This window comes from Neoarius graeffei, chromosome 5, assembly GCF_027579695.1.
Source record: "Neoarius graeffei isolate fNeoGra1 chromosome 5, fNeoGra1.pri, whole genome shotgun sequence".
NCBI lineage: Eukaryota > Metazoa > Chordata > Actinopteri > Siluriformes > Ariidae > Neoarius > Neoarius graeffei.
Window position 1 is genome coordinate 76,456,368 of NC_083573.1, and position 27,980 is coordinate 76,484,347.

Genomic DNA, 27,980 nt, shown 5'->3' on the forward strand with positions numbered 1-27,980 from the left:
TTGCTTGCTATTGGCAAGCAATAGTGTGATGACACAAAATGTTTTGTTATCAAGAATAATTATTTTCAATAAAAACCCATGTACCACTATTATTGGCACCCCTGGAAACTGTAGTGAACACAATGTAACTGAAGCATGTTTCCCATTTAAATTGTACATGTTTGAGTTGATTGGAGTGTGTAGGAACTTTCAAGCTACCGTATAATCCATGACTTCCTGATTAACTGGGGGACAAATATGAGGTGACACAGAGGCCAAATTCCCTTAGCCATCCATCAACATGGGAAAGAGAAGAGAACACACAAATCAAATGAGGGAGAAGTGTGTTGACCATCATAAGTCAAGGAATGGTAATAAATAAATAGCTATTCACCTGAAAATGTCCATTTCTACTGTTCTGGCAATAATAAAGTGGACACCAAGTGGAACTGTTACAAACTTGCCTGGAAGAGGATCCAAGTTTATTTTGTCCCCACGTACAGTAAGGAGGATGGTAAGAGAGGCAAAATAAAAAATAAAAAAAGTCCCCAAGGATTACCTTTGATGAATTTACAAGAAAAGGTAAAATCTTGTGGTTTCCAAGTCTCCAAATCCACCATCAGACGCCACCTCCATACCAACAGATTATGTGGATGGTATACCTGAAAAAAGCCTTTTCTGTCAGTTAATCACAAATGCAAATGCCTGAAGTTTGCGAAACGATACTACAATTTTGACTGGAACTGTGTTCTCTGGTCTGATGAAACAAAAATTGAGCTTTTTGGTGATAAACACTCAAGGTGGATTTGGCGTAAAAAGAAGGATGGCTAAAATGAAAATAATCCGATCCCAACTGTTAAATATGGTGGAAGTTCTGTGATGTTTTGTGGCTGTTTTTCCTCCAAAGGCCCTGGAAACCTTGTTAGGGTACATGGCATCATGGGCTCCATGAAATACCAGGACATTTTAAATCAAAATCTGTCTGCCTCTGCCAGGAAACTAAAACTGACTTGTAATTGGATCTTCCAGTAGGACAATGATCTGAAGCATATGTCCAAATCAACGCACAAATGGTTAGCTGAGCACAGAATCAAGCTTCTGCCTTGGACATCTCAGTCCCCTGACCTGAACCCCAATGAAAACCTGTGCAGTGAGCTGAAGAGATTTTATAAGGGAGGGCCTCGGACCCTGGATGATCTGGAGAGATTGTGTAAAGAGGAATGGTCTCGGATGCCCTGCTCTGTATCTCCATCCATTATCTGTAGCCGATTATCCTGTTCTACAGGGTCGCAGGCAAGCTGGAGCCTATCCCAGCTGACTATGGGCAAGAGGCAGGGTACACCCTGGACAAGTCGCCAGGTCATCGCAGGGCTGACACATAGACAAACAACCATTCACACTCGCGTTCATACCTACGGTCAGTTTAGAGTCACCTGCATGTCTTTGGACTGTGGGGGGGGAAACCGGAGCACCCAGAGGAAACCCACGCAGACACGGGGAGAACATGCAAACTCCACACAGAAAGGCCCTCGCCGGCCGCTGGGCTCAAACCCAGGACCTTCTTGCTGTGAGGCGACAGTGCTAACCACTACACCACCATGCCGCCCACTCTGTATCTCCAACCTTATAAAATGTTATAGGAGAAGACTCAGTACTATTTTACTGGCAAAGGGAGGATGTACAAAGCATTAAATGCAGGGGTGTCAATCATGCATGCATACATACGGTACAAGCACCTCTACAGATACAGATATATACGGATGGGTCCAAAGGTTTGAGACTGCTAGTGAAAATGCCTGTAGTTTGCATTATTTTCAAATTTGAGACAATTTTCATTACGTTATATTATTGACAACTTTTTGTAATATTTGCATGAATTGCAGAATTGCGTAGTATTTATTAGGCTCTACAAATCCTTATGATCCATTTTAGATCAAATCCATTGGAGTATTGTCTGAACTCATGCTTCACTAAAAGAAACTAGGCATGAGCAAAATCTGACCTTTTGTACAAAGCGGTTAACATAAGCAAATATGTGATATTCATTACATTTCAATAGGGACTGAGAAATGGTGCAGAATCTTGACTACTAAGCATTCAAGATCTTGAACATTCACTTTCTTTGTGTGTGTGTGTGTGTGTGTGTGTGTGTGTGTGTGTGTGTGTGTGTTAGTTACTGAATGGCTCTTTTCTGAAGACTCTTGAAGCTCTGTAAGCATGTAGCGAACATGAAACTCAAGTGCTTTGCTCTCTAAAACAATATGAATGGTATAGTTGTAATGTAGGGAATTATCAAGCTAGCTGCTGGTTGAGGTATCGATAAAGGTCACGTTCATGCTGCCTAGAGAAAAAACCACAATATGATTGCTTCTATTCCCATATGTAGTAGCAGTCTTTATCCTAAGCTCTATATTTAGTTTTTTTACTGCATTTTTAGGTATTCTGAAGAACGATTCTATGAATAAAAAATGAAGTGCTTTTCCTGCAGGTTCAGATTATAAACAGTAGCACGATTAGATACATATAGCAGGTTCTGCGTTTGAACTTGTTAGTCGTTTTCTTTCTTTCTTTCTTTTGAAATGAGCCCATTTCTCTGTTTTTACTTCATGGTCCTTGGTGGTTGACACTGGATAATAAAAGCCTGTAGAAGCATCATGCTCATTAACTTGTTTTTTCAGTGTATGCATTTATGCTCTTTTTATAGCCAGTGCAAAGTAGTAGAGACTCTTTTTTTTGTGCCGGATGTATTTTTCATGCCCAGATGTATTAAATATTAAAATCTAAAATGTGATGCTGTAAATACAAATCAGAAGAATTATTCAGTTATTGACTAATTCATTCATTCATGTTCAGTCAGGGTTGAACTCGTGACCCTGGAGCTGTGAGGCAGCAATGCTACCCGCTGCACATCTGCGCCACCCGTATAATAATAATCCATCAAACATAACTGATCACAGTTTTAACATTAAGTTTACTTTTGTGTTTGTTTTTTTTTGTTTTACTTTTACCCTTTTTTGTGATTTTTTTTTTAATCTTCACAAATTTGCTTATTTGCTTTTTCATCTCAGAAATCCTTTCCTTGCTTCTGACTTTTGGCACATTTTTCTTCATAGACAGGATTTTAAATGAAGGTGTACATGTTAAATGTCTGATCAGCTGGAATTTGGTGAAACTGATAGTCGTGCTCAATAAACTTTAGTATTTCATCCAATATTGTGGACGAGTCTGGCTTGAGCAGTGATGTCCAGCTGATAATCATCACTATTGTGGGTTTCAACATGACTTAATTTAATAAAGTTGCATTTGTTAACTTGCATAACATTTACTATAGGATATTAGCGTTTTTTTGTTTTGTTTTGTTTTGTTTTTGTTTGTTACCTTGTCCAGGATGGAGTCCACCAGGGGGCGAGGTATTGCTTTCAGGTTGGGTTTCTTTGTTTTTTTGTTAACAATATTACGGGAAAATGGCTCGACCATTCTTCATGAAACTTTCAAGAGAGATGGACATTGGTCTCAAATAGAACCTCCAACATTTTGAGGGTCATCTGGTCAAGGTCACCAAAAAGGTCAAAATCATTTTTGTTGTGGTTACTGCCTCATACAGAGGCGCTAGCCACTACGTCGTCATGCTGTAAGAGTGTAACAGTCGCGCACTGCGCATACACATGTTCCAATTAAAATGGCCAGTGAGTGTATACAATTCGGTTCACCATTAGAAATAAATGGACTAGACTAAATAAATCGCTTTCAGACATGTTTATGCTTATTACAGAGGGAAAGTGCGTTCCACTGAGCTCTAGCGCCGGGCCATTTCTGGGAAATAAGAGTTTGGGTCATAGCGACAGCGTGTGTATGTCAGCCTCGGTTCGGAGGTTTCAGTTTCGAAAACTGTAAGAAGTAAGAATAGAATAATATAAAGTACAGACACTTGGTATATTTTACTTATGTGATTTTTAAATTGTTCATTTTTGGATTACGCTTTGTTTTTGTGGCTACTGCCTCACAGAATAAATAGGTATGCTATATTTACTGTATGGACATGGTATCAGAAAACAATTTTATTTATCAGCAGTAGCCACATGTACGGTACTCATAGGGTACCTTTATTTTTTTTGCGATATCTTCCTTTATATTCATAAGTGCTACCGGGCAAGGTTTGTTTTGCCTGGCAACACTTGTTTGTTTTTGTATTAGTGTTTTGTTTGGAGCTTATACTGTCTGCCTGCTCCAGCAAATGTAAACTAGAACTGAAGCTAAATGATTCTAATTGAAATACATTCACTGTTGCATCTATATATTTTTATTTAAGTGCTACTTAACTGGATGAGATAAAGACAATGTTATGACCAATAAATATGCATGCACCCACAAACACAAAACTGTAAACACAAGCATTTTTTTTTTATTGCAGGGTATACCTAAATATACCAAAATGCATAGCTGCCTACATTATCATGTTTTATTTTCACGCTGTTTGGTCAGGATAATTTTACCATTTTGGGTGGCTGGAGGGTCAGAGGACATTTCTCTCCGGGTTTCAGCTGACTGCCATTTAAGATTCATCAGTCAAAATTATGCCAAAAGGAAGAAAGGGGAAAAAAACCACAAAAGCATAAAGTGAGAAAAAAAATGACCAAAATGAGAGAGTGAAGGGAGTTTTTTCAAAACATTTAATATTGTTGAAGTCCTTAATCGTACACAAATATATAATCCCCACATCTGTTTTTAGTTTTTTTTTAGTTTAATGCTGGCGGCACAGTGGTATAGTGGTTAGCGCTGTCGCCTCATAGCAAGAAGGTACTAGGTTCGAGCAGCAGCCGGCAAGGGCCTTTCTGTGTGGAGTTTCCATGTTCTCCCCGTGTCTGTGTGGGTTTCCTCTGGGTGCTCTGGTTTCCCCCACAGTCCAAAGACATGCAGGTTAGGATAATTGGTGGCTCTAAATTGAAATATCCTTGGATATTTATTTTACATGTTCCTCATGAATGTCATTTTCCAAATAATTAAAAAAATAAAAGCAAGTAAGAACAAAATTCTGCTGGACAATTTCAGCAGGTTCTTCAAGATGTTTCGAAAAACCTACCATTTGATTTCTTTGAAGGGTGCGCCACAGAGAACGAATATAGTTTTAAATTCAAAGTGTGGTGACAAACTTTTTTTTAATAAATATATATGTAGCGAGTTCAATGTGTGGGTGGAGCACAGAAGACGGCAGGACAGAGATCAGGATGCACAACGGCTTTTTATTGCCAAACTTTTCAGTCTAACATTTAATTTAAACATCCGGAGACTGACTCGCGCACACGCAGACTGTAGTCTCCTCTCAATGCTCCCCTCCGCTCTCACTCTCCCTCCTTAAGTAGGGCGCGGTTTACTGGGGAGAACACACACAAAACATAGGTTAATCACACTCAGGTGTAGCGATTCTGCCACTTACCTTCCCCAACTCCGCCCTCCTGTCACAGACCGGCGCTTGACCACGCCCCCGCTGCCACATACCCCCACCGCCCGACTCAGGCCGGGCGCCCGTCCGGCCCGCAGCCAACTCCCCCCCCCCCCCCCTTGACGGGAGAGGAAGTCCGCCACGACCATCTGCGCCCCTGGCCTGTGGACCACCTTGAAGTTGAAAGGTTGGAGCGCTAGATACCAACGGGTGATCCGCGCGTTGGCATCCTTCATGCGGTGGAGCCACTGGAGGGGCGCGTGGTCCGAACAGAGGGTGAAAGAGCGCCCCAGCAGGTAGTAACGGAGGGCGAGGACCGCCCGCTTGATCGCCAGGCACTCTTTCTCGATGGTGTTGTAGCGCCCCTCACGCACTGACAGCTTTCGGCTGATGTATAATACTGGGTGATCCTCTCCCCCCACCTGCTGGGACAAAACGGCCCCCAGCCCTCTGTCCGACGCATTCGTCTGTAACAAAAAGGGGAGAGAGAAGTCAGGGGAGTGCAAAAGTGGCCCCCCACACAGTGCAGCCTTTACCTCAGAGAAAGCCCGCTGGCACTGCTCCGTCCACTGGACCGGATCTGGCGCCCCCTTTTTAGTGAGGTCAGTCAGCGGGCTGGTGATGTCCGAATAATTAGGTATAAACCTACGATAATAGCCAGCCAGCCCCAGGAACTGTCTCACCCCCTTTTTGGTCTTGGGCCTCGGGCAGGCCGCAATCGCTGCTGTCTTATTAATTTGGGGACGCACCTGCCCGTTACCCAAGTGGAAGCCCAGATACCGTACTTCCACCCGCCCAATCGCACACTTCTTTGGGTTGGCAGTGAGCCCCGCCCGCCTCAGCGACCTAAGGACGGCCCTCAGGTGTTGCAGGTGCCGCTGCCAGTCATTACTATAAATGATGATGTCGTCTAAGTACGCGGCCGCATAGGTGGCGTGGGGCCGGAGGACCCGGTCCATCAGTCGCTGAAACGTAGCGGGCGCCCCAAACAGCCCAAATGGAAGTGTGACGAACTGGTGTAAGCCGAACGGTGTGGAAAAGGCTGTTTTTTCCCGGGATAATGGAGTCAAGGGGATCTGCCAATATCCCTTCATCAAATCCAGTGTCGAGTAAAAGCGAGCCGTGCCTAGTCGATCGAGCAGCTCGTCAATACGAGGCATTGGGTACGCGTCAAATTTAGACACCGCGTTGACTTTTCTATAGTCCACACAGAACCGGACCGAGCCGTCGGCCTTGGGAACCAAGACCACCGGGCTGCTCCAGTCACTGTGGGACTCCTCGACGATGCCCATTTCGAGCATGGCCTGAAGTTCTTCCCGAACCACCTTTTTTTTGTGTTCGGGTAATCTATAAGGACGGCTATGCACTACCACCCCCGGGGGCATCTCTATGTGGTGTTCTATGAGGTTGGTGCGACCGGGCAGGGGCGAGAACACATCCGAAAACTCGGCCTGCAACTGGGCGACCTCCGTGAGTTGGGTCAGGGAGAGGTGGTCTCCACAGGGGACCGGAGAGATGCGAGATGCCAATGACCCTTTTTGGACCTCCGGCCCCAGCTCCGCCTTCTCCGGAACTACCGACACCAACGCCACGGGGACCTCCTCGTTCCAGAGCTTTAGCAGATTGAGGTGGTAGATCTGTAGCGCCCCCTCCCTGTCCGTTCGCCTAACCTCATAGTCGACGTCCCCGACTCGCCGTGTGACCTCAAAGGGCCCTTGCCACTTGGCGATTAATTTGGAGCTCGATGTGGGCAACAGGACGAGTACCTTATCTCCCGGAGTGAACTCTCTAAGGCGCGTGCCCTTGTTGTACAGGTGGGTTTGCCATTCCTGGGCCTGCCGCAAATTCTCCTGTTAGGTGGGTGAGCGTGTGGAGTTTTGCGCGCAGATCCATAACGTATTGAATTTCATTTTTGCTCTGTGAAGGTCCCTCCTCCCAATTTTCCCGCAGTACATCTAAGATGCCGTGCGGCTTACGCCCATACAATAATTCAAACGGGGAGAACCCCGTGGAGGCTTGGGGGACCTCTCGCACTGCAAACAACAAGGGTTCGAGCCACTTATCCCAGTTACGTGCGTCCTCACTTACGAATTTTTTGATAATATTCTTGAGGGTGCGATTGAACCGTTTGACTAAACCGTCCGTCTGTGGGTGATGCACGCTGGTGCGGATCGGCTTAATACCCAGTAGCCCATACAGTTCAGCCAGTGTTTGTGACATAAACGAGGTGCCTTGGTCAGTCAGAATCTCTTTCGGGATTCTGACCCGGGAGATGACGTGGAAGAGGGCCTCTGCAATACTACGTGCGGAGATATTGCGAAGAGGCACTGCTTCCGGGTATCGCGTTGCATAGCCCACCAGAACCAATATAAAGCGGTACCCTCGTGTTGACCGATCTAATGGCCCGACGAGATCCATCCCAATTCTTTCAAACGGGGTCTCGATTAATGGTAGGGGGTGCAAGGGCGCTTTTGGAATGGCCGCTGGATTTACCAACTGGCATTCGCGGCACGCCGTACACCACTTACGGACGTCGCCGCGAATCCCCGGCCAATAGAATCGGGCCATTATCCGGGCAAGTGTTTTATCCTGCCCGAGGTGTCCCGCCATGGGATTAAAGTGAGCCGCCTGGAATACCAATTCCCGGCGGCTCTTTGGAATTAACAACTGGGTGACACGCTCCTTCGTCTGAGTGTCCTGCGTCACTCGGTATAACCTATCCTTTAAAATGGAAAAATAGGGGAAGGGAGGGGTGGCGTTCGGCTGGAGCGTTTGACCATCGATTACTCTCACTTGGTCAAACGCGTGTCGCAGAGTTTCGTCTCGCGATTGTTCCAGTGGGAAATCCGCGAGGGATTCCCCAATAGAAAGAGGAGGGGCCGGGGGCTCCTCACTCTGTCGCGGAGATGACATAGACGGCTCTGCGACCGCAGCTCCAGCCAAAGCGACACTGGGACCCTCCCCTGATAACCGGCAGGACCCACTCTTTACTAGGCGTGCCATCAACCCTCGAAATCCCGGCCAATCAGTTCCCAAGATCAAAGAGTGGGTAAGGCGAGGATTAACCGCCGCCTTCACTATGGATTTGTCCCCTCTGAAATGTATGTGGACCGACACCAACGGGTAGTAGTGAATATCCCCGTGCACACACAACACCTTCACCCCTTGTGCTCCCCCCAATGCCTCGTCTTGCACCAGGCTTTGGCGGATCGAGGTCTGATTGCAACCCGAATCCACCAACGCCTGATATGTCGCCCCATGTACACTTACCGGTATGTGATACGCTCCGGCCTGATCGAGAGCAGCCTCTGGCGCGTCGGGGATACGCACCACCGCCCCCACCTCCATCGCGGCACACTGTTGCTGCAGGTGGCCCGGTTCCCCGCAGCGCCAGCAAACCGGCCCGGGCCTCCCCTCTGCAGCTGTGGATTGAGGGTCACTCACCTGAGGGGGGGGGGAGAGACAGACACAGAAGGGAGAAACGGGAGGGCACCACGGGTGCGGTGGGCCGGCTGGGGTGGAGCCGGCCCCCGCCTCCGTGGTGGGGGAATGGGGCGAGGACGGGACACGGGAGGAGGGGGAAGAGAGAGAGAAGAGGAGAGAGATGATGATGCCATCCGTTGTCCTGCCGCCGGGACAGCCGCCAGATGATCCTCTGCCAGTCCTACGGCCTGATCCAGCGACGCCGGGTGGTGGCACTGGACCCACTCCGCGGTTCCGGCGGGCAGGCGGGCGATGAACTGTTCCAGCGCCACCTGGTCGATGATTCCCTCGGCGTCGCGATCTTCGGCCCTCAGCCACCGCCAGCAGGCGTCCTGGAGCTGCTGGCCGAACGCGAATGGGCTGCCGACTTCCTCCATCCGCAGCGCGCGGAAGCGCTGGCGCTGCTGCTCCGGCGTGCGCCCCATGCGCTGGAGGACAGCCCGGCGAAGGTCAGCATAGGCCAGCCGGTGGTCGGCGGGGAGCTGTAGTGCGGCTAATTGCGCCTCTCCCGTCAGGAGGGGGAGGAGGCGCGCCGCGCGCTTCTCCATCGGCCACCCCGAGGCTTCGGCGACCTGCTTGAATAACGCGATGAACGCCTCGGGGTCGTCCTGCGGGCCCATCTTAGTCAAGGTGATGGGAGATGGGCCCGCGGCCGGGGCGCTGGTGGACCCCGCCGACGCGAGGAGGCGCCGGAACGCCTCTCGGTCTTCCTGCTGAGCCAGCACCAGGGCTTCGAAGCGGCGCTCCTGCTCCTTCCGGAGCGTGACGAGTGCCTGGTGCTGGCTCTGCTGAGCCGTGGCGAGGGTGTGGACCAAGTCTGCGAACAGGGAGGATTCCATGGGGCTGCAGGACCGGTGCTCCACCTTCCCGGGTTTCGGCACCACTGTAGCGAGTTCAGTGTGTGGGTGGAGCACAGAAGACGGCAGGACAGAGATCAGGATGCACAACGGCTTTTTATTGGCAAACTTTTCAGTCTAACATTTAATTTAAACATCCGGAGACTGACTCGCGCACATGCAGACTATAGTCTCCTCTCAATGCTCCCCTCCGCTCTCACTCTCCCTCCTTAAGTAGGGCGCGGTTTACTGGGGAGAACACACACAAAACATAGGTTAATCACACTCAGGTGTAGCGATTCTGCCACTTACCTTCCCCAACTCCGCCCTCCTGTCACAGACCGGCGCTTGACCACGCCCCCGCTGCCACAATATACAGTGCCAGTTAAAAGTTTGGACACCCCTGCTCATTCATAGGTTTTTCTGTATTTTGACTATTTTCTACATTGTAGAACAATACTGAAGAAAGCAAAACTATGAAAGAACATATGGAGCATACATGGAATTAAGTGGCAAACAAAAAGTGTTTTAAAAAAATGTTTCATATTTTAGATGATGAAGTAGCAATTAATTAATTAATTAATTAATTAATTAATTAATTAATTAATTAGCAATAAAAATAAAAAATAACATTTAATTAGGTGTGTCCAAACCTTTGACTGGTGCTCTATCTATCTATCTATCTATCTATCTATCGCACACACGTGTGTGTGTGTGTATATTTTATATATCTCATCTCATCTCATTATCTCTAGCCGCTTTATCCTTCTACAGGGTCACAGGCAAGCTGGAGCCTATCCCAGCTGACTATGGGCGAAAGGCGGGGTACACCCTGGACAAGTCGCCAGGTCATCACAGGGCTGACACATAGACACAGACAACCATTCACACCTACGGTCAATTTAGAGTCACCAGTTAACCTAACCTGCATGTCTTTGGACTGTGGGGGAAACCGGAACACCTGGAGGAAACCCACGCGGACATGGGGAGAACATGCAAACTCCGCACAGAAAGGCCCTCGCCGGCCCCGGGGCTCGAACCCAGGACCTTCTTGCTGTGAGGCGACAGCGCTAACCACTACACCACCGTGCCGCCCCTATTTTATATATATATATATATATATATATATATATATATATATATATGAGAGAGACAAGTCTTTTACTGAGAAATATGCCACTCTCATTTTTCATACGAGCTACATCCGGGACATGGAGAACTAAAACCATGACGTAAACCTCTATATGTCATTCGTGAGGAAATTGATTAATTGTTTTGATAAATTTGGGTACTTTTTGTTTGTGAATGTGTCAGTATAATAAAAAAAAATATACATTGGCTTGAAGATATGAAGTTTATCTTCTCGTGTTGAAAAACTCACATTTTTTTTTATCTGAACTACATCGTGGATCTGAGTGAGATATTTTCCAGTAGTTCACTCTGATAATGTCACTCCCAGTGTTTTCCCACTGACTTGACGCATGTTGTCAAAATGGCGAACTGGTTCAAAATTAAAATTCTTTTGATTAACTTGCGATTTTTTTTTTTGTGGATGTGTCCATATAATATAAAGAATGTTATATGGTGGTGTGAAGATATGAAGTTTATCTTCTTGTGTTGAAATATGTATCATTCATTGACTTCGCTCACTCGTGAAATATACATTCGCCACTCGAAGATAAACTTCATATCTTCATGCCACTGTGTAATATCCTTTATATATGAGATGGAGATATATATGACACTTTGTTTTGATCTAACAACCTTTTCATTTCATTCTTTTTGAAAATATTTTTGAATTTCTTTACAGTGTTCTATAACTCCATATCCAGGCACCAGTGTTGACTGAGACTGCCTCAGGTCTAACCTGTCACCTTTTTGCTTCTTTTCAGCTATAAGAATGGCTCTCTGACCAGAGAAAGGATCCGTAACGAGTGTGCTGGAGGATCATGGGAAGATTTCTCCGCTGCCCTGAGGTCCAGCCCCATGGGGAACAATGGAAACATAGGTGCCTGTCTAGTCCACATGGTTTGTTTTAGTTATTGAAAACATCGGTCGTTATAAGCGCATCCTAGGAGTAATTTGATAAACATGCTTACTTTGTACATCATTCACTGATTTAATTAAGAGAAATCTGGGCCAGACGTGGTCATGCCTTACAGAGTGATGCCACAGTCCCACAGGAGCCATGCTATGAATGGATGGTGATAAATGAATTAGGCCTAATCAGCTACATTGTCATGCTGTGCTTCTTTGGCTTGTCCCTTTTCAGGAATTTATTTTGATGCAGTGGAGATCACACCTCCAGCGGTTGGGATCCACAGATTTGATCAGCATGATAAAAAAGTAGGTACCTTTGGAGTTTAACACCATTAAAATAACTCATATTATGGTTGCAATACATTTAAGGTAACAGTTAACCCTGTTAACTCAGTTTGTTAATCGACTGTATTTGTTAGCACCTGTGGTTTGCACCTAATCAGTTAGTGTTATCGATTCAAGTTGGGCAGGATTATATTTGGTACAAGTGACTATCAAGTCAACTGCCAATATATCAATCAATCAATCAATCAAGTTTATTTGTACAGCGCTTTTAACAATAGACATTGTCGCAAAGCAGCTTTACAGAATTTGAACGACTTAAAACATGAGCTAATTTTATCCCTAATCTATCCCCAATGAGCAAGCCTGTGGCGACGGTGGCAAGGAAAAACTCCCTCAGACGACATGAGGAAGAAACCTCGAGAGGAACCAGACTCAAAAGGGAACCCATCCTCATTTGGGCAACAACAGACAGCCTGACTATAATATTAACAGTTTTAACAGGTATAACCCTCAACTGTCCTCATGGGGCCGTCCTTCACAGGAGTGGGGCGATAAAACTCCGACCAGACACAGGGCACCAGGATGGATCAAGCAGGTCCGAGGGGCAGAAGAGGCCAGCATCTCAATCCCAGGATCAACATGTAACTCAGAGGGACAGATTGGGGGGGGGGGGGAGAGAGAAAGAAAACATGTTGTTAGGTATGCCCTAAAAATGACAAGTATTAAATCTGTGTGGTAGGCTCGCAGAGACAAGAGTCTTTACATCAGGCATGACACACAATGGCATGTTAATATGGTAAAAAAATATATCATGACCTGCTCTGGCTGGATGCTAGATTGGGTGATGGGAGCACACTCCTCAGCAATGATGAGATGCAGATGGGACCCTTAGGCCTGGCCAAGACAATTCAGTTACATTTCACCGGGTCTGGGACATGCGACAGAATGTCTGACGGCCGATTCCCTGCAGGCTACGATAGCCAGTCGAGGTCCCCACCGTCTCCACCAAAAGATTTCCTGTTGACTCCATGTAACTCAGAGGGACAGATTTGGAGTGGGGGGGGGAGAGAAAGAAAACACAGGTGGTTAGGTATGCCCAATGTCACCTGAATAAGTAGGAACAGTATACATATTGCACCGAGTACAAGCAGGTTAATATATACTAATCAGAATTAGCTATCTGCTTACACCATGTCCCTTTTTACCTAAATACAACCCCAAATGAAAAAAGTTGGAACAGTATGAAAATGCAAATTAAAAAAAGAAAGCATTGATTTCTAAATTTACTTTGACTTGTATTTCATTGCAGACAGTGTGAACCCAAGGGTGGCACGGTGGTGTAGTGGTTAGCGCTGTCGCCTCACAGCAAGAAGGTCCGGGTTCGAGCCCCATGGCCGACGAGGGCCTTTCTGTGCGGAGTTTGCATGTTCTCCCCATGTCCGTGTGGGTTTCCTCCGGGTGCTCCGGTTTCCCCCACAGTCCAAAGACATGCAGGTTAGGTTAACTGGTGACTCTAAATTGACCGTAGGTGTGAATGTGAGTGTGAATGGTTGCCTGTGTCTATGTGTCAGCCCTGTGATGACCTGGCGACTTGTCCAGGGTGTACCCCGCCTTTCGCCCGTAGTCAGCTGGGATAGGCTGCAGCTTACCTGCGACCCTGTAGGACAGGATAAGTGGCTGCAGATAATGGATGGATGGGCAGTACGGTGGTGTAGTGGTTAGCGCTGTCGCCTCACAGCAAGAAGGTCCAGGTTCGAGCACCGTGGCCGGCGAGGGCCTTTCTATGTGGAGTTTGCATGTTCTCCCCGTGTCCACGTGGGTTTCCTCCGGGTGCTCCGGTTTCCCCCACAGTCTAAAGACATGCAGGTTAGGTTAACTCAGGGGTGGGCAATTATTTTTTCCATGGGGCCACATGAGAAACAGAAAATTTTGTGGAGGGCCGGACCAAAAGGCTGAACTAAATTCTGCATAATATTAATTGTATTTCTTTATATAAAGCAGTAAATAACATTGTTTTTACAAGCTGCTAAGACTGGTAAGAGTATGGAAAAAACGAGGTTGCCTTACAAAAAATGTCATTTATTCAATCAAATTTCCCAAAACAATGGTTAACAAAATGTGAACGTTTGTACCATTTTTCAGTCACATTCACCCCAAAACACAATAAAGACATCACAATATTGTCTTTCTACTCCAAATATCAAGCAAGATACATCATATTATAATAATGATGCCCACATTTGTAGTTTAATCACCTCATTTGGTGCTTTTCGCCGGAGATCGGCTCCGGCGCCTGCTGGTGACGTCACACGATGTGATTGGCTGGACCGTTTGAAGGATGATGTACAAGTTTGTGGTTGGTCTGGACAAATTACGGAAGTAGTTATCGCGGGATTAGGTTTCGTGGGATTTCATGTCATGTTCATGTTGCGCGCATTGCGTTTTTGTTGAACACAACTTCAAAATAAAAGCAATGCACATTCAGTCCATGCATGTGGTAAAATTAGAAAATACGTTTATTTTGTAATTTCTCATTAACCTTACGCGGGCCGGTCAGAATGAACCAAAGAGCCGGATGCGGCCCGCGGGCCGTGAAATGCCCAGGTCTGGGTTAACTGGTGACACTAAATTGACCATAGGTGTGAATGTGAGTGTGAATGGTTGTCTGTGTCTGTGTCAGCCCTGTGATGACCTGGCGACTTGTCCAGGGTGTACCCCGCCTCTCGCCCGTAGTCAGCTGGGATAGGCTCCAGCTTGCCTGCGACCCTGTAGAACAGGATAAAGCGGCTTCATATACAAACATTCCTGCGTTTCAGGCCTGTAACACATTCCAAAAAAAGTTGGGACGGGGGAAATTTAAGGCTATAAATGAGGTAAAACAATTAAATAGTGATGTGATTTGAAATGGGTGATTGTAATCATGATTAGGTACAAAATCAGTATCCAGGAAAGGCTGAGTCTTTGAGGAGCAAATATGGTCCAAGGATCACCAATTTGTCAACAAATGCATGAGAAAATTCTTGAAATGTTTTAAAACAATGTTCCTCAAAGAAAAATGGGAAGGGATTTGGATATTTCACCCTCTATGGTGTATAATGCATTAAAAGATTCAAGGAATTTAGAGAAATTTTGGTGTGTTAAGGGCAAGGATATATGCCTAAGCTGAACATCTGTGAGCTCCAATCATCAAGAACTGTCATTCATCTATAGACCCTTTTCAGTCACGTGACCTTCGTAAACGCGACCACCATTTTGGACATGTAGTGGACTTCGGCTCGAATCAGTTTGAATGCGAGGAAGGCGACAAACGAAAAACATAAAAGAAAAAGGAGCGAGATGCAGAAAACACCTTCACTATCCAGCGATGTAGGGCATTTACAGGGCGAGCAGAGGGAGAGGTATTTGCAAAAATTGAGGTTAGCAGGCTTAGAGAACGACGTTTACCTGCTTCCACCAGGATTGTTCACTGATGTACGGAAGTACACGAAGCCCTCGTCTTTACCTGACTTCGGCCCACATGATCTGTATACCTATGTCGTTAAAAACCCATCGCCATACACATACACGCCAACGTCCGAGGTTCCGGAGCCCGCTCCGGCTTGCTCCAGGAGTACTCCGGCCGAGGTTCCGGAGCACGCTCCGGCTTGCTCCAGGAGTGCTCCGGCCGAGGTTCCGAAGCGCGCTCCGGCTTTACTGGATTTACTAGTTTACTGTAATTATGATCCGGCAGCTATTTACACCGGATCCAGTGTAAATAGCTGCCGGAGCCAACGTCCGAGAATTAAGCAGCGCGCTCTGGCTTGCTCGCCCTCAAATTAAGCAGCGCGCTCCGGCTTGCTCCCGGAGTGCTCCGGCCGAGGTTCCGGAGCTCGCTCCGGCTTGCTCGCCCTCAAATTAAGCAGCGCGGTCTGGCTTGCTCGCCCTCAAATTAAGCAGCGCGCTCCGGCTTGCTCCGGGGCAAGCCGCTTAATTTGAGGGCGAGCAAGCCGGAGCGAGCTCCGGAACCTCGGCCGGAGCACTCCGGGAGCAAGCCGGAACACGCTGCTTAATTCTCGGACGTTGGCTCCGGCAGCTATTTACACTGGATCCGGTGTAAATAGCTGCCGGATCATAATTACAGTAAACTAGTAAATCCAGTAAAGGAAAAACTTGAGACTGAAAGGTTTTAACAGTCATCCAAATGACTGAACGTAAACATTGCTACAGTAACGTACCAGCTATGATGATGTTGACATTAGCTAGTCAACAATAGCTACTACAGAAGAACAAAGAGGTTACAATGGGTTATTTTAGCCTATTTGGTTACACACTCGCCGCCACAGAATGTTAACAGCAATGTAATGCCTTTTCTGGCTAATTTTATTCGTCTTACCTCCAACAAAGTGGTCACTACACAAGCGTTGGTATGCCAAGGGCTGCCAATCTGTTAATGGCCGCTATCCATCTTCTCCGTCGGGATCCGATAAAATGATAACCCTTGCCTTGTTTGTTGATGGTTACTACATCCAGGTGCATGACAATATAGTGGCATGATGGAAGTCTTGCTGAAAATAAACACTTTCTTTGCTGCCGTTCCTCAATGCTGGCTGTGGTAAACTACTGGTAGTACACGTCCAAAATGGCGGCCGCGTTTGTCATGACGTCACGTGAAAAGGGTCCATAAGAAGCCAAGAAGCCTTTATTTGTCACACGTACACTCAAGCACAGACTTAAGCACATAGTGAAATTTAACCTCTGCATTTAACCCATCTGAAGCAGTGAACACACACACATGCACACACAAGTGAGCAATGAGCACACACACATACCTGGAGCAGTGGGCAGCTATACTTACAGCATCCAGGGAGCAGTTGGGTGTTAGGTGACTTTGGTCAAGGGCACTTAGCCAGACTTCAGGCCATGGCTGCCCCATGTTAACCTAACCGCATGCCTTTGGACTGTGGAGGAAACCGGAGCACTGGGAGGAAACCCACGCAGACATGGGGAGAACATGCAAACTCTACACAGAAAGGCCACCATCAGCCACTGGGCTCAAACCCAGAACCTTCTTGCTGTGAGGCAACAGTGCTAACCACTACACCACTGTACTGCCCACTATAGCTGATATAACCACATGGGCTTGGGATTACTTTGGTAAACCTTTGTCAAGTTCTACAATACAGAGTTACATCTACAAATGCCTGTTAAGACTTTACTGTGCAAAAAGGAAGCGTAATATTAACTGTGTCCAGAAGCGCCGTCGACTTCTCTGGGCTCAGAGGTATCTGGGATGGACCATCACACAGTGGAAACGTGTATTGTGGTCAGATAAATCAGTATTCCAGGTTGTTTTTGAAAGAAATTGATGCTATGTGCGCCGGACCAAAGATGAAAAGGACCATCCAGACTGCTACCAGCAACAAGTACAAAATCCAGAATCTGCCATGGTATGGGGTTGTGTCGGTGCCCTTGATAAAGGTAACTTACGCTTCTGTGATGGCAGCATTAATGCAGAAAAGTACACTGAGATTTTGGAGCAACATATGCTGCCTTCAAGACGACATCTTTTCCAGGGATATTTCAACAAGACAATGCAAAACCACATTCTGCACACAGTACAAAGGCATGGCTGGGGAAGAAGAGGGTGTCTGTCCCCTCTGTCCCCAATAGAGAATGTGTGGAGAATTTTAAAATGAAAAATATGATCACGTCGACCTCATAATATTGCACACATTAAGACCTGTTTGGAGGAATAATGGAACTTCATATGGCACCTCAGGCCAAATCACCCATCACACACATGATATCGGTTCTGACCCGCACTCGTCTTTGTCTTGCCTTTCATCCGTCCATTTTTTTCTCCATTTTGCCGCTAATCAGTGGAAGCTTGACTGAGTCATTCCTCCCTTCCCCCATAGGCGATGATGCATTTGGCAAGGATCTGCTCATTTGAGATTTTGACAGCAAATCAACTTCAACTCAATGGCCACTTTATTAGGAATACTTACACGCACACGCTAGCAATTAGCATATATGCATTCACGTGTTACCATGCTAGCTGCTAGCATGTTACCCATTACGATATCATGCCTGCTGTTAGCTCGCGAGTTGGTAGCATGTTCACCATTAGCATGTTATCATGAGAGCTGTTAACATGTTAGGATTAGCATGGTAGCATGCAGAGTTCGCATGTTTGCTGTTAGCGAGTTCGCCTGAGCATGTTAGCATGCTAACTGTTAGCATGTTAACTGTTAGCATGTCATCCTCAGCGTGTTAGCATGCTAAAAGTTAACATACTAGCCATTAGCATGTTAATCATTAGCATGTTAGAGTGCTAGCTGTTAGCATGTTATCTATTAGCATGTTAACATGCTAGTTTTTAGCATGTTAGTATGCTGTTAGCATGTTGGTATGCTAACTGTTAGCATGCTAGTTGTTAGCATGTTGGCATTAGCATGTTGGCATGCTAGCTTTTAGCATGCTAGCATGATAGCTGTTCTGCTACAGCTCAGCAAGCACATTTTGCATTTTCTCTGCGGAAATGCAGTCTAGTTGTTGTTATTATTATCTCATCTCATTATCTCTAGCCGCTTTATCCTGTTCTGCAGGGTCGCAGGCAAGCTGGAACGCAATGCAGGTCAAATATTATTTACAAATCATTGTTTTCAGTATTATTTTCAATTTTAACATACCGTCCCAAATTTTTCTGATTTGGGGTTGTACAAAAAGTGACTTCTTTCAGGCTCAGTGCAATCGCACTGTGCCTGAGCAAAAGTGTAACAATGTCTGGTTTATTTATTTATTTATTTATTTCATTATTTTTCTACATTGTTTGTGGTTTTGTGCGAATGGGGAGTAGTTGTTTTTTTATTGTGAAAGGAATGCGAATTAGCAGAGTGGCTGCACTAAGACTGGGATTATCATAATTGTTTTTATATTATTTTTTACTTTTATGGCTTATGCATAGACACATTGAAAAGCCAAGACGTTTTCTCATTTGTATAATAAGATCTCATGCTGTTATAAATGGAAAATGCTGACTACAAAATGCATCTGATCTTGCTGAGCTTCACCAGCAAAAGTCATGACCCTTAAAATGGCGAATAAGCTGCTGTTCACTGTGTGATTACAGGTGGTTCAATGAGAGGACAATAAAGCTCATTTTCATCTAATTTATTAACTGGACTTAAAATACCATGCTGTCGGTAGCTTTTTGGGCTGTTTCACAATCATGGTTGTCTTTTTGAATAATAGCAACTAACTCCTGCAACTAGCTCCAGTATATAGTATGTTCTAGAGTTTCTTATAACTTATTTTACAGGGACACATCAGACCTACCTACAGTAGTAATGCCTTTTATTACTATAAGTTCTTATAAATATGTTTGGAAGAGTCAAATGTGGGCTCAGTTTTGACCTTGTAGTCATTTCATTTAATTTTACTTTAATTATTACACATATATTTTACTGGTTAAATTCAGAATTAATTTTTTTTTTATAAACTAAGTGCCTCCGACAGGATCCTTTGTCCGTCAAAAATGTCCTCTCCGGAAAACACTCACCATATGATGGGGTTGTAAATGATTTTTTAAATAAAATACTTGTCTCTTTTGAAGCAGAATACTCTGTCGTTGCACAGTAAAAAACATATCTGTTTCACTTGAAACAGATATGACACATTTGCAGCAGAGCTTCACATGTGGTTGAAAAGGAAGTTCGTCAAAAAGTGTCCTCTCCGGAAAACCACGAGGATCATCACCACTTCAGTTGTTATTACAGTTATCACAATGTACAAATATTGCTGCACAGGACTTGAAAATGTGGACATACTGTACATTTCTACAGTTTTACACTTTATGTACTTTACTCTTGTGGACTATAAGAAAGCTGGTCAATTTTAAAAATGCACTATATGCTGTCTTCTCACTACAAGTAACACACCCAGTATATGATCTGTAGCTCTGAAATTCTGTGTAGTTAATTTCCATCTCGAAAGGTCATTTTTAGCAGCAGAGAAACACAAAAGTCTGAAGCTTGATTTTTGGACTATTGTGAACCTGAAAAGTCTACCCTGATTATGAAACAGCCCTTATGAAACTATTATGAAACTAGCTAGAAAAATGAGAGTAGCAGTGGACCCAAATACCATACCATTAGGACTGTGTACAAAATGCACCAAAACACTGTGATGTTCATGACATCAAATGTAAAAACAAAGTGCTCTTGAAATGCCATTCTGTTCTTCACAAGTTGTTTTTGTTGCCAGGGCGATGCCTCGGTCAGTCAGTATGTGATCTCACAAACCAACATGGTTCTGATCAGACAGAAAATAAGCTGTGTTTGAAGCTGTTGGAAAGTCCTTGTTAATATACACATTACAATAATTGATTTCTGTATTAATGCACCAGGTTTTAATCAATAAAACCTGCCGTAATTGTTATGTCTATAGAATACATTCATCTTTATCCATTGCTTAGCAGCCAAATCTTACTGTTAACAGACTGTATTGTATGGTGGAAAAATTGTTATAGCAAATATTATTAGTAATATATTACACACATACGCATTGTTTTTGTCGCCATTTGATAAAAGCAATAAGCTACTTGGACATCCATTACAATGATTTTTATCATGAATAAGAGAGTTTTAGGGAGTAAAAAAGCTCTTAAACATGATAAAATCATGGTAACACATGCCCTGAGTGGATTAGTTCTTTCTTTAATGACATCTTTATCATAACGAGTTTTTAATGTTTTAAATCATATTGCCAGAATATTTAACAATTTGCATTTCATAATGTATTCATTCTTGATTTATCATTGTTTTTAAAAAACAGTGATCTGTAACATTAATGAGTTGCTTTTAATTATCTTCTTAAAAGACATATATGTTATTTAGCAGCTGGGAGGTCCGTATCGTGAAATACCGTGACCGAGGTCTTGAAAGTACTGAGCAAGGCCCTCTGGGCCGAGGTCAGTATTCAATGCCGAGGTCACAGTATTTCACCATACGGACCGACCTTAAGCTGGTAAATAATGTATTTATTTTTTTCTTTACCAAATTCTAACAGAAAACGAGAGCACTCGAAAGGGAAAACCGAGCCAAGCTGCCATTTTGAATCCTCATTCACGGCTGTAATGCAAATTTCTTCCTCCTCGGTATACAAGTGCACTTCCATGGCAGGAAAAAAACTACATTTTGCTGCCTATGTAGTCCACTATTTATACAAATAGGAGTCATTCAAGATTCAGCCATGTTTTTGCTCGGCATTAGCAAATTACAGGTTTTTAGCTTTCTCCTGCAATGTTTTCTTTTATTTCTTCTTCATCGGGGTAATAAAACTCGCTTTTGCTGTGAACAATGTTGTTATCGCTATCCATGCTGTAAAATTAATGCTATTCTCCTGAGAAATGCTGGAAAAAATTTATAAGATTTTTGATAATCTTTTAAATAAATCTTATAAAAAAAAGGATAAATGTTGACAAAAAATGCTACTATGTTTGTTGTTGTTGTGAACGAGCGAGTCGCCAGAGGTCCATAATCGGGGTCCGTAACTGGGGTCCGTACCTTAGGATACGGACCCGCTCACCAGCTAATCAGAGTGCAGGATTTGGACCACGAAAAAAATAATTCTCTTTATTTTGAGCTTGCATTAGTAGTAATGTTAATGTTTACTCTCTTCACCAATGGTTATGACCATGTTGTCCTTGTACTCTCTGTGATCTGCAGAGATTTTCTATCTCAGGTTAGAAGTTACCATTTCTCTCCTGATCTGAGATTGGAGAATGCTGTCCACTACTCTGAGTGTAATCCCATCCATTTTCAGAAAACCCTAAAAACTGCCCTTGGATCAGTGTGAAAGGCTGTTTTAGTCAATGGCAGGATTCCGAGATGCCTTGTGGTGTGTGCTGAGGTCACTGCTGCTGTTGAGCTCCTCTGTGGGAATGCTGGAGCAGTGAAAGGGTGCTTTGTGGAAGCAAGAATCAGCCCTGTGTCCATCCTTAAAGCCTGCCTTTGTGTTCTGCTTCTGCACAGGTAGCTGCTTTCACCCTGGAGGTGGAAATTCGAGCCCTGGTTGAAGGACAGTTCCTGGCAAAGAGGGTCCATGCCCAAAAGTTGGGTTATAAGATTAGTGAGTGTTCTCAATGTCATGTTCACTGTCGCATATCTTTACTGTTGTCTCTTTCTTACTCCTCTTTTTATCGACTGATCATTTTCTTTCAATCTATCATGGTTCTGAGGCTTGACTTATCAGTTTTGAAGAGGAATTCAGGGAAATTCTACAGCTCTGCTAGTACACTAAATGAAATAACCTTCACCCTTCATCTCCTTTTTTTACTGGTCAATAGTAGTTTTAGTGCTGCCTTTTTTCAAAGAATTCACACAATGTCCGACTTTTACCTTTTTGTGCCATATTTTGTTTATTTTTCCTCCTCTATTATGATGAAGCAGAAATCACAGCGAGGGTTATTACTTTACAAGGAGGGAAGCTTGCAGGCACACAGCCGGCGAAACACACACTTTAATTAAAGTGTGATCAGGTGCTGAGAGACGAGTTTTTTCTCCCAGCCTGAGAGAGATTGCCCTGAATGCTGCCCAACTTGCTCACAGTTTGTCCCTGATGCTATTGGAACTGTTTAAAATGCAATCACACCTCCTCTGTCTCACATCTTCTCCAAAATATACAGCTGGTCAGCAGCTCATTGTCAGCAACTTGGGAACATCTCTCTGAAATTAGAACAGCATTGGCAAGATTTCCAGAAGTTAACTTAACTGAAAAATTTAGTTGAAATTTCTTGCTTATGTAACTTTGATTGACATAGGCAAAGCAGACATGCATAAAATCATGGCCTGTCAAAGCTATTAGATGCAATCATTGTATATTAGTTCAGCGTTGTGCTTTTAATTCATTTTTATCTTCTACTAAAATACATGATGATTTAGTTTTTCACTCTGTTTTGAATTATATCCCATCAGGCTTAGAAATTCATATATTTTTTCACCAGCCAGCCGGACTAGTTACCTTCCAAAGTAACTAGCCAAACAGAAAATCAACTAGCCAAAATTTGTTCATGTATGAATTTTACTTCTGTCAAAAATAACAAAGTTCACCAAAAAACCCCTATGGAGAAAAAATCCAGGACCGTGACGTCGCCCGGTAGGACGCAGCCGGGGCCCCACCCTGGAGCCAGGCCCGGGGTTGGGGCTCGTATGCGAGCGCTTGGTGGCCGGGCCTTTGCCCATGGGGCCCGGCCGGGCTCAGCCCGAAGAGGTGACGTGGGCCCGACCTCCTGTGGGTTCACCACCCACAGAGGTAGCAGTAGGGGTTTGGTGCAGTGTGGATTGGGTGGCAGTCGAAGGCAGGGGCCTCGACGACCTGATCCCCGGACACAGCGGCTGGCTGTTGGGACATGGAATGTCACTTCGCTGGGGGGGAAGGAGCCTGAGCTTGTGCGGGAGGTTGAGAGGTACCGGCTAGAGATAGTCGGGCTCACCTCCACGCACAGCTTGGGCTCTGGAACCCAGCTCCTCGAGAGGGGCTGGACTTTCCACTTCTCTGGAGTCGCCCGTGGTGAGCGGCGGCGGGCTGGTGTGGGCTTCCTTATAGCTCCCCAGCTCAGCCGCCATGTGTTGGAGTTTACCCCAGTGAACGAGAGGGTCGCCTCTCTGCGCCTTCGGATTGGGGAGAGGGCTCTTGCTGTTGTTTGTGCCTACGGGCCAAATAGCAGTATAGAGTATCCAGCCTTCTTGGAGTCCCTGGGAGAGGTACTGAGGGGTGCTCAGACTGGGGACTCCATTGTGCTACTGGGGGACTTCAATGCTCACGTGGGCGATGACAGTGACACCTGGAGGGGCGTGGTTGGGAGGAACGGCCTCCCCGATCTGAACCCAAGTGGTGTTTTGTTATTGGACTTCTGTGCTAGTCACAGTTTGTCCATAACGAACACCATGTTCGAGCATAGGGGTGTCCATAAGTGCACGTGGCACCAGGACACCTTAGGTCGGAGGTCGATGATCGACTTTGTAGTCGTGTCATCTGATCTCCGACCCTATGTCTTGGACACTCGGGTGAAGAGAGGGGCTGAGTTGTCAACTGATCACCACCTGGTGGTGAGTTGGATCCGCTGGCGGAGGAGGAAGTTGGACAGACCTGGCAGGCCCAAACGTATGGTGAGGGTCTGCTGGGAACGTCTGGCCGAGCACTCTGTTGGGGAGGTCTTTAACTCCCACCTCCGGGAGAGCTTTTCCCAGCTTCCGAGGGAGGCGGGGGACATTGAGTCTGAGTGGACCATGTTCTCTACCTCCATTGTGGATGCAGCTGTTCGGGGCTGTGGCCGCAAGGTCTCCGGTGCCTGTCGTGGCGGCAATCCCCGAACCCGGTGGTGGACACCGGAAGTAAGGGATGCCGTCAAGCTGAAGAAGGAGTCCTATCGGGCCATGTTGACCTCCGGGACTCCTGGGGCAGCCGACGGGTATCGGCAGGCCAGGCGTGCTGCAGCTCGGGCAGTTGCGGAGGCAAAAACTCGGAACTGGGAGGAGTTCGGGGAGGCCATGGAGAAGGACTATCGGTCGGCCTCGAAGAAATTCTGGCAAACCGTCCGGCGCCTCAGGAGGGGGAAGCAGTACTCTGCCAACACTGTTTACAGTGCGGGTGGGGAGCTGTTGACCTCGACTGGGGACATTGTCGGGCGGTGGAAGGAATACTTTGAGGATCTCCTCAATCCCACCGTCAAGTCTTCCACTGAGGAGACTGAGGCTGATGACTCAGAGGTGGACTCGTCCATTACCCAAGCCGAAGTCACTGAGGTGGTTTGCAAGCTCCTCGGTGGCAAGGCACCGGGGGTGGATGAGATCCGCCCTGAGTATCTCAAGTCTCTGGATGTTGTGGGGCTGTCTTGGTTGACACGCCTCTGCAACATCGCGTGGCGGTCGGGGACAGTGCCTCTGGAGTGGCAGACTGGGGTGGTGGTCCCTCTTTTTAAGAAAGGGGACCGGAGAGTGTGCTCCAATTATAGGGGAATCACACTTCTCAGCCTCCCAGGGAAAGTTTACTCCAGGGTACTGGAGAGGAGAATTCGACCAATAGTCGAACCTCGGATCCAGGAGGAACAATGCGGTTTTCGTCCTGGTCGCGGAACACTGGACCAGCTCTATACCCTTCATAGGGTGCTCGAGGGTTCATGGGAGTTTGCCCAACCAGTCCACATGTGCTTTGTGGATCTGGAGAAGGCATTCGACCGTGTCCCCCGTGGTATTCTGTGGGGGGTGCTTTGGGAGTATGGGGTTCGGGGCTCTTTGCTAAGGGCTGTCCGGTCCCTGTACGAACGGAGCAGGAGTCTGGTTCGCATTGCCGGCAGTAAGTCAGACCTGTTCCCAGTGCATGTTGGACTCCGTCAGGGCTGCCCTTTGTCACCGGTTCTGTTCATAATTTTTATGGACAGAATTTCTAGGCGCAGCCAGGGGCCGGAAGGAATCCTGTTTGGGAACCACAGGATTTCATCTCTGCTTTTTGCGGATGATGTTGTCCTGTTGGCTTCTTCAAACCAGGACCTTCAGCATGCACTGGGGCGGTTTGCAGTCGAGTGTGAAGCGGCTGGGATGAGAATCAGCACCTCCAAGTCCGAGGCCATGGTTCTCGACCGGAAAAGGGTGGCTTGCCCTCTCCAGGTTGGTGGAGAAGTCCTGCCTCAAGTGGAGGAGTTTAAGTATCTCGGGATCTTGTTCACGAGTGAGGGAAGGATGGAGCGTGAGATCGACAGGCGGATCGGTGCAGCCTCCGCAGTGATGCGGTCGCTTTACCGGTCCGTCGTGGTGAAGAAGGAGCTGAGCCAAAAGGCGAAGCTCTCAATTTACCGGTCGATCTACGTTCCGACTCTCACCTATGGTCATGAGCTTTGGGTAATGACAGAAAGAACAAGATCGCGGATACAAGCGGCTGAAATGAGTTTCCTTCGCAGGGTGGCTGGGCGCTCCCTTAGAGATAGGGTGAGAAGCACAGTCACTCGGGAGGAGCTCGGAGTAGAGCCGCTGCTCCTCCACATCGAGAGGAACCAGCTGAGGTGGCTCGGGCATCTTTTTCGGATGCCTCCTGGACGCCTCCCTGGGGAGGTGTTCCAGGCATGTCCCCCCGGGAGGAGGCCCCGGGGAAGACCCAGGACACGCTGGAGGGACTATGTCTCTCGGCTGGCCTGGGAACGCCTCGGTGTTCTTCCCGAGGAGCTGGCCGAGGTGTCTGGGGAAAGGGAAGTTTGGGCTTCCATGCTTAGACTGCTGCCTCCGCGACCCGGTCCTGGATAAGCGGAAGAAGACGAGACGAGACAAAAATAACGCAAAAGAGAGTAGTTACCATTGTTCATGACTAATGTGCATTTATTTCAAGACCCGAGTATTTTGATACTGTTGTTAAATACATAAATGAGAAGAACACAGAGCACCATAATATATCAACAAATAATAATATATTGGAAAACTTGGCAACTTGGTGTATGAGTATTGAAAGCAAATATACTGACTATCATGACTATAGCACCCAAAGTATATCCAACATGCTTTCTGTATTTAACCATTAGAGAAAGCATTAGGAGCTTCATATTGACTAGGAATCAACTTGAAAAAAATTATTCCATAAAAATTGTATTGCAGCCAAGGCTTACCCTGCTCCCATGTTTGCTTATAAGTCCTTTGTCGTTTCTCCTTCTCGTACGCTTTATCGGCGGCCTTTTTCTCCTCTTCAGAACGAGGTCGCTTTGTCCCCATCTCTGGTGGTTTCTGTACACCTTTCAGAAAATTCCACATCGCAACGTAGCTTTGGCAGATGTAGATGTAAACAACAACAAAAACACATGTTTAAAGGGGCGATAATGTGATGTGGCAGTGGGGGCATGGTCAAGCGTCAGTCTGTGAATGGAGGGCGGAATCAGGGAAGGTAAGTGGTGGAATCATTGCACCTGATGGGGATTAACCTGTGTTTGTGTGTCTTCCCCAGTGACTGCACCCTTTAAAAGGAGAGGAGAGCAGAGAAAGGGAGCTCTCCCCAACCAGAACACGTGTGTGTGTGTGCGCGCGCACGGCTGGGAAGTGATAAAAGGCTGAAAAGCTAGCAATAAATAGTTCATTGAGAACTCAGTTCTGACCTGCCGTGCTTCTGTGCTCCACCCACCTGGTCCAATACTACATGTGATTACCGCGATATTCAACGAGATGCATTACAGTATATGCATGTGCAGTAGTGAAAAAAACGACAGCCTGACTCATACACGATATGATTCGGAATTCTTTGGTATTTTCCGTCCTGCCGATAAACACATCGATTAATACAGACACGGCACACGCTTAATATGTGGTGGCTTTAGTTGACGGTGTGTCTGAATCTTCGCTTCATATATATTTTTTATTTTCAACTAGCCAGCCAGGCTGGCTAGTGACAGGAATTACCCACCAAATGACAAATTAAATCGCCTCGGGCGACCGGACCACCACGAATTTCGAGCCGTGCCCATGATGCCTATGTTGAAATCCTATTTTGAGCCCATGTGTCCAATGGGTTCCATTAAGTGAGAAGAAAATGACTTCCCACTTTCAAATGGTGTGCTAGTAAAGTGTTCACCCTATCTTTAGGATATGTGTTCGAATTTCAGCAAAAGAAGTTCCAGAGAGTGTAATTGGCCCTGCTTTCTAGGGAGGAAGGATGCCATTCCTCTGTTCTCTGTCAGTCAGAACACCACCATTTTGTCTCTGAACTGTGATTTTGCACATTTTATGGTCATGTCATGCACCTTCATTCTGTGAACTTTTATTGCACATTCCGGCACACCCTGTACAGCTTGGCTATTTATTTAACCCATTGCACATATTCTCTTCTTCTCACCCATTCATGTCATGACTCTTCTTCATCTTTATCATGTGACCTATTTTTGCACATTCTGGGACATACTGTAC

The 27,980-nt window shown here is 46.0% G+C and overlaps 1 protein-coding gene across 4 annotated transcripts in view; it reads left to right on the forward strand.

The window, feature by feature from the left end:
• Positions 1 to 27,980, forward strand: part of xylb (xylulokinase homolog (H. influenzae)) — a 180,577-nt gene that overhangs the window by 45,618 nt on the left and 106,979 nt on the right. For all 4 annotated transcript variants that reach the window (XM_060922423.1, XM_060922422.1, XM_060922425.1 and 1 more), the window contains exons 13-15: positions 11,631 to 11,746; positions 12,011 to 12,084; positions 22,077 to 22,173. In XM_060922423.1, the coding sequence (XP_060778406.1) occupies positions 11,631 to 11,746; positions 12,011 to 12,084; positions 22,077 to 22,173 (287 nt within the window). The remainder of the gene's footprint in view (positions 1 to 11,630; positions 11,747 to 12,010; positions 12,085 to 22,076; positions 22,174 to 27,980) is intronic.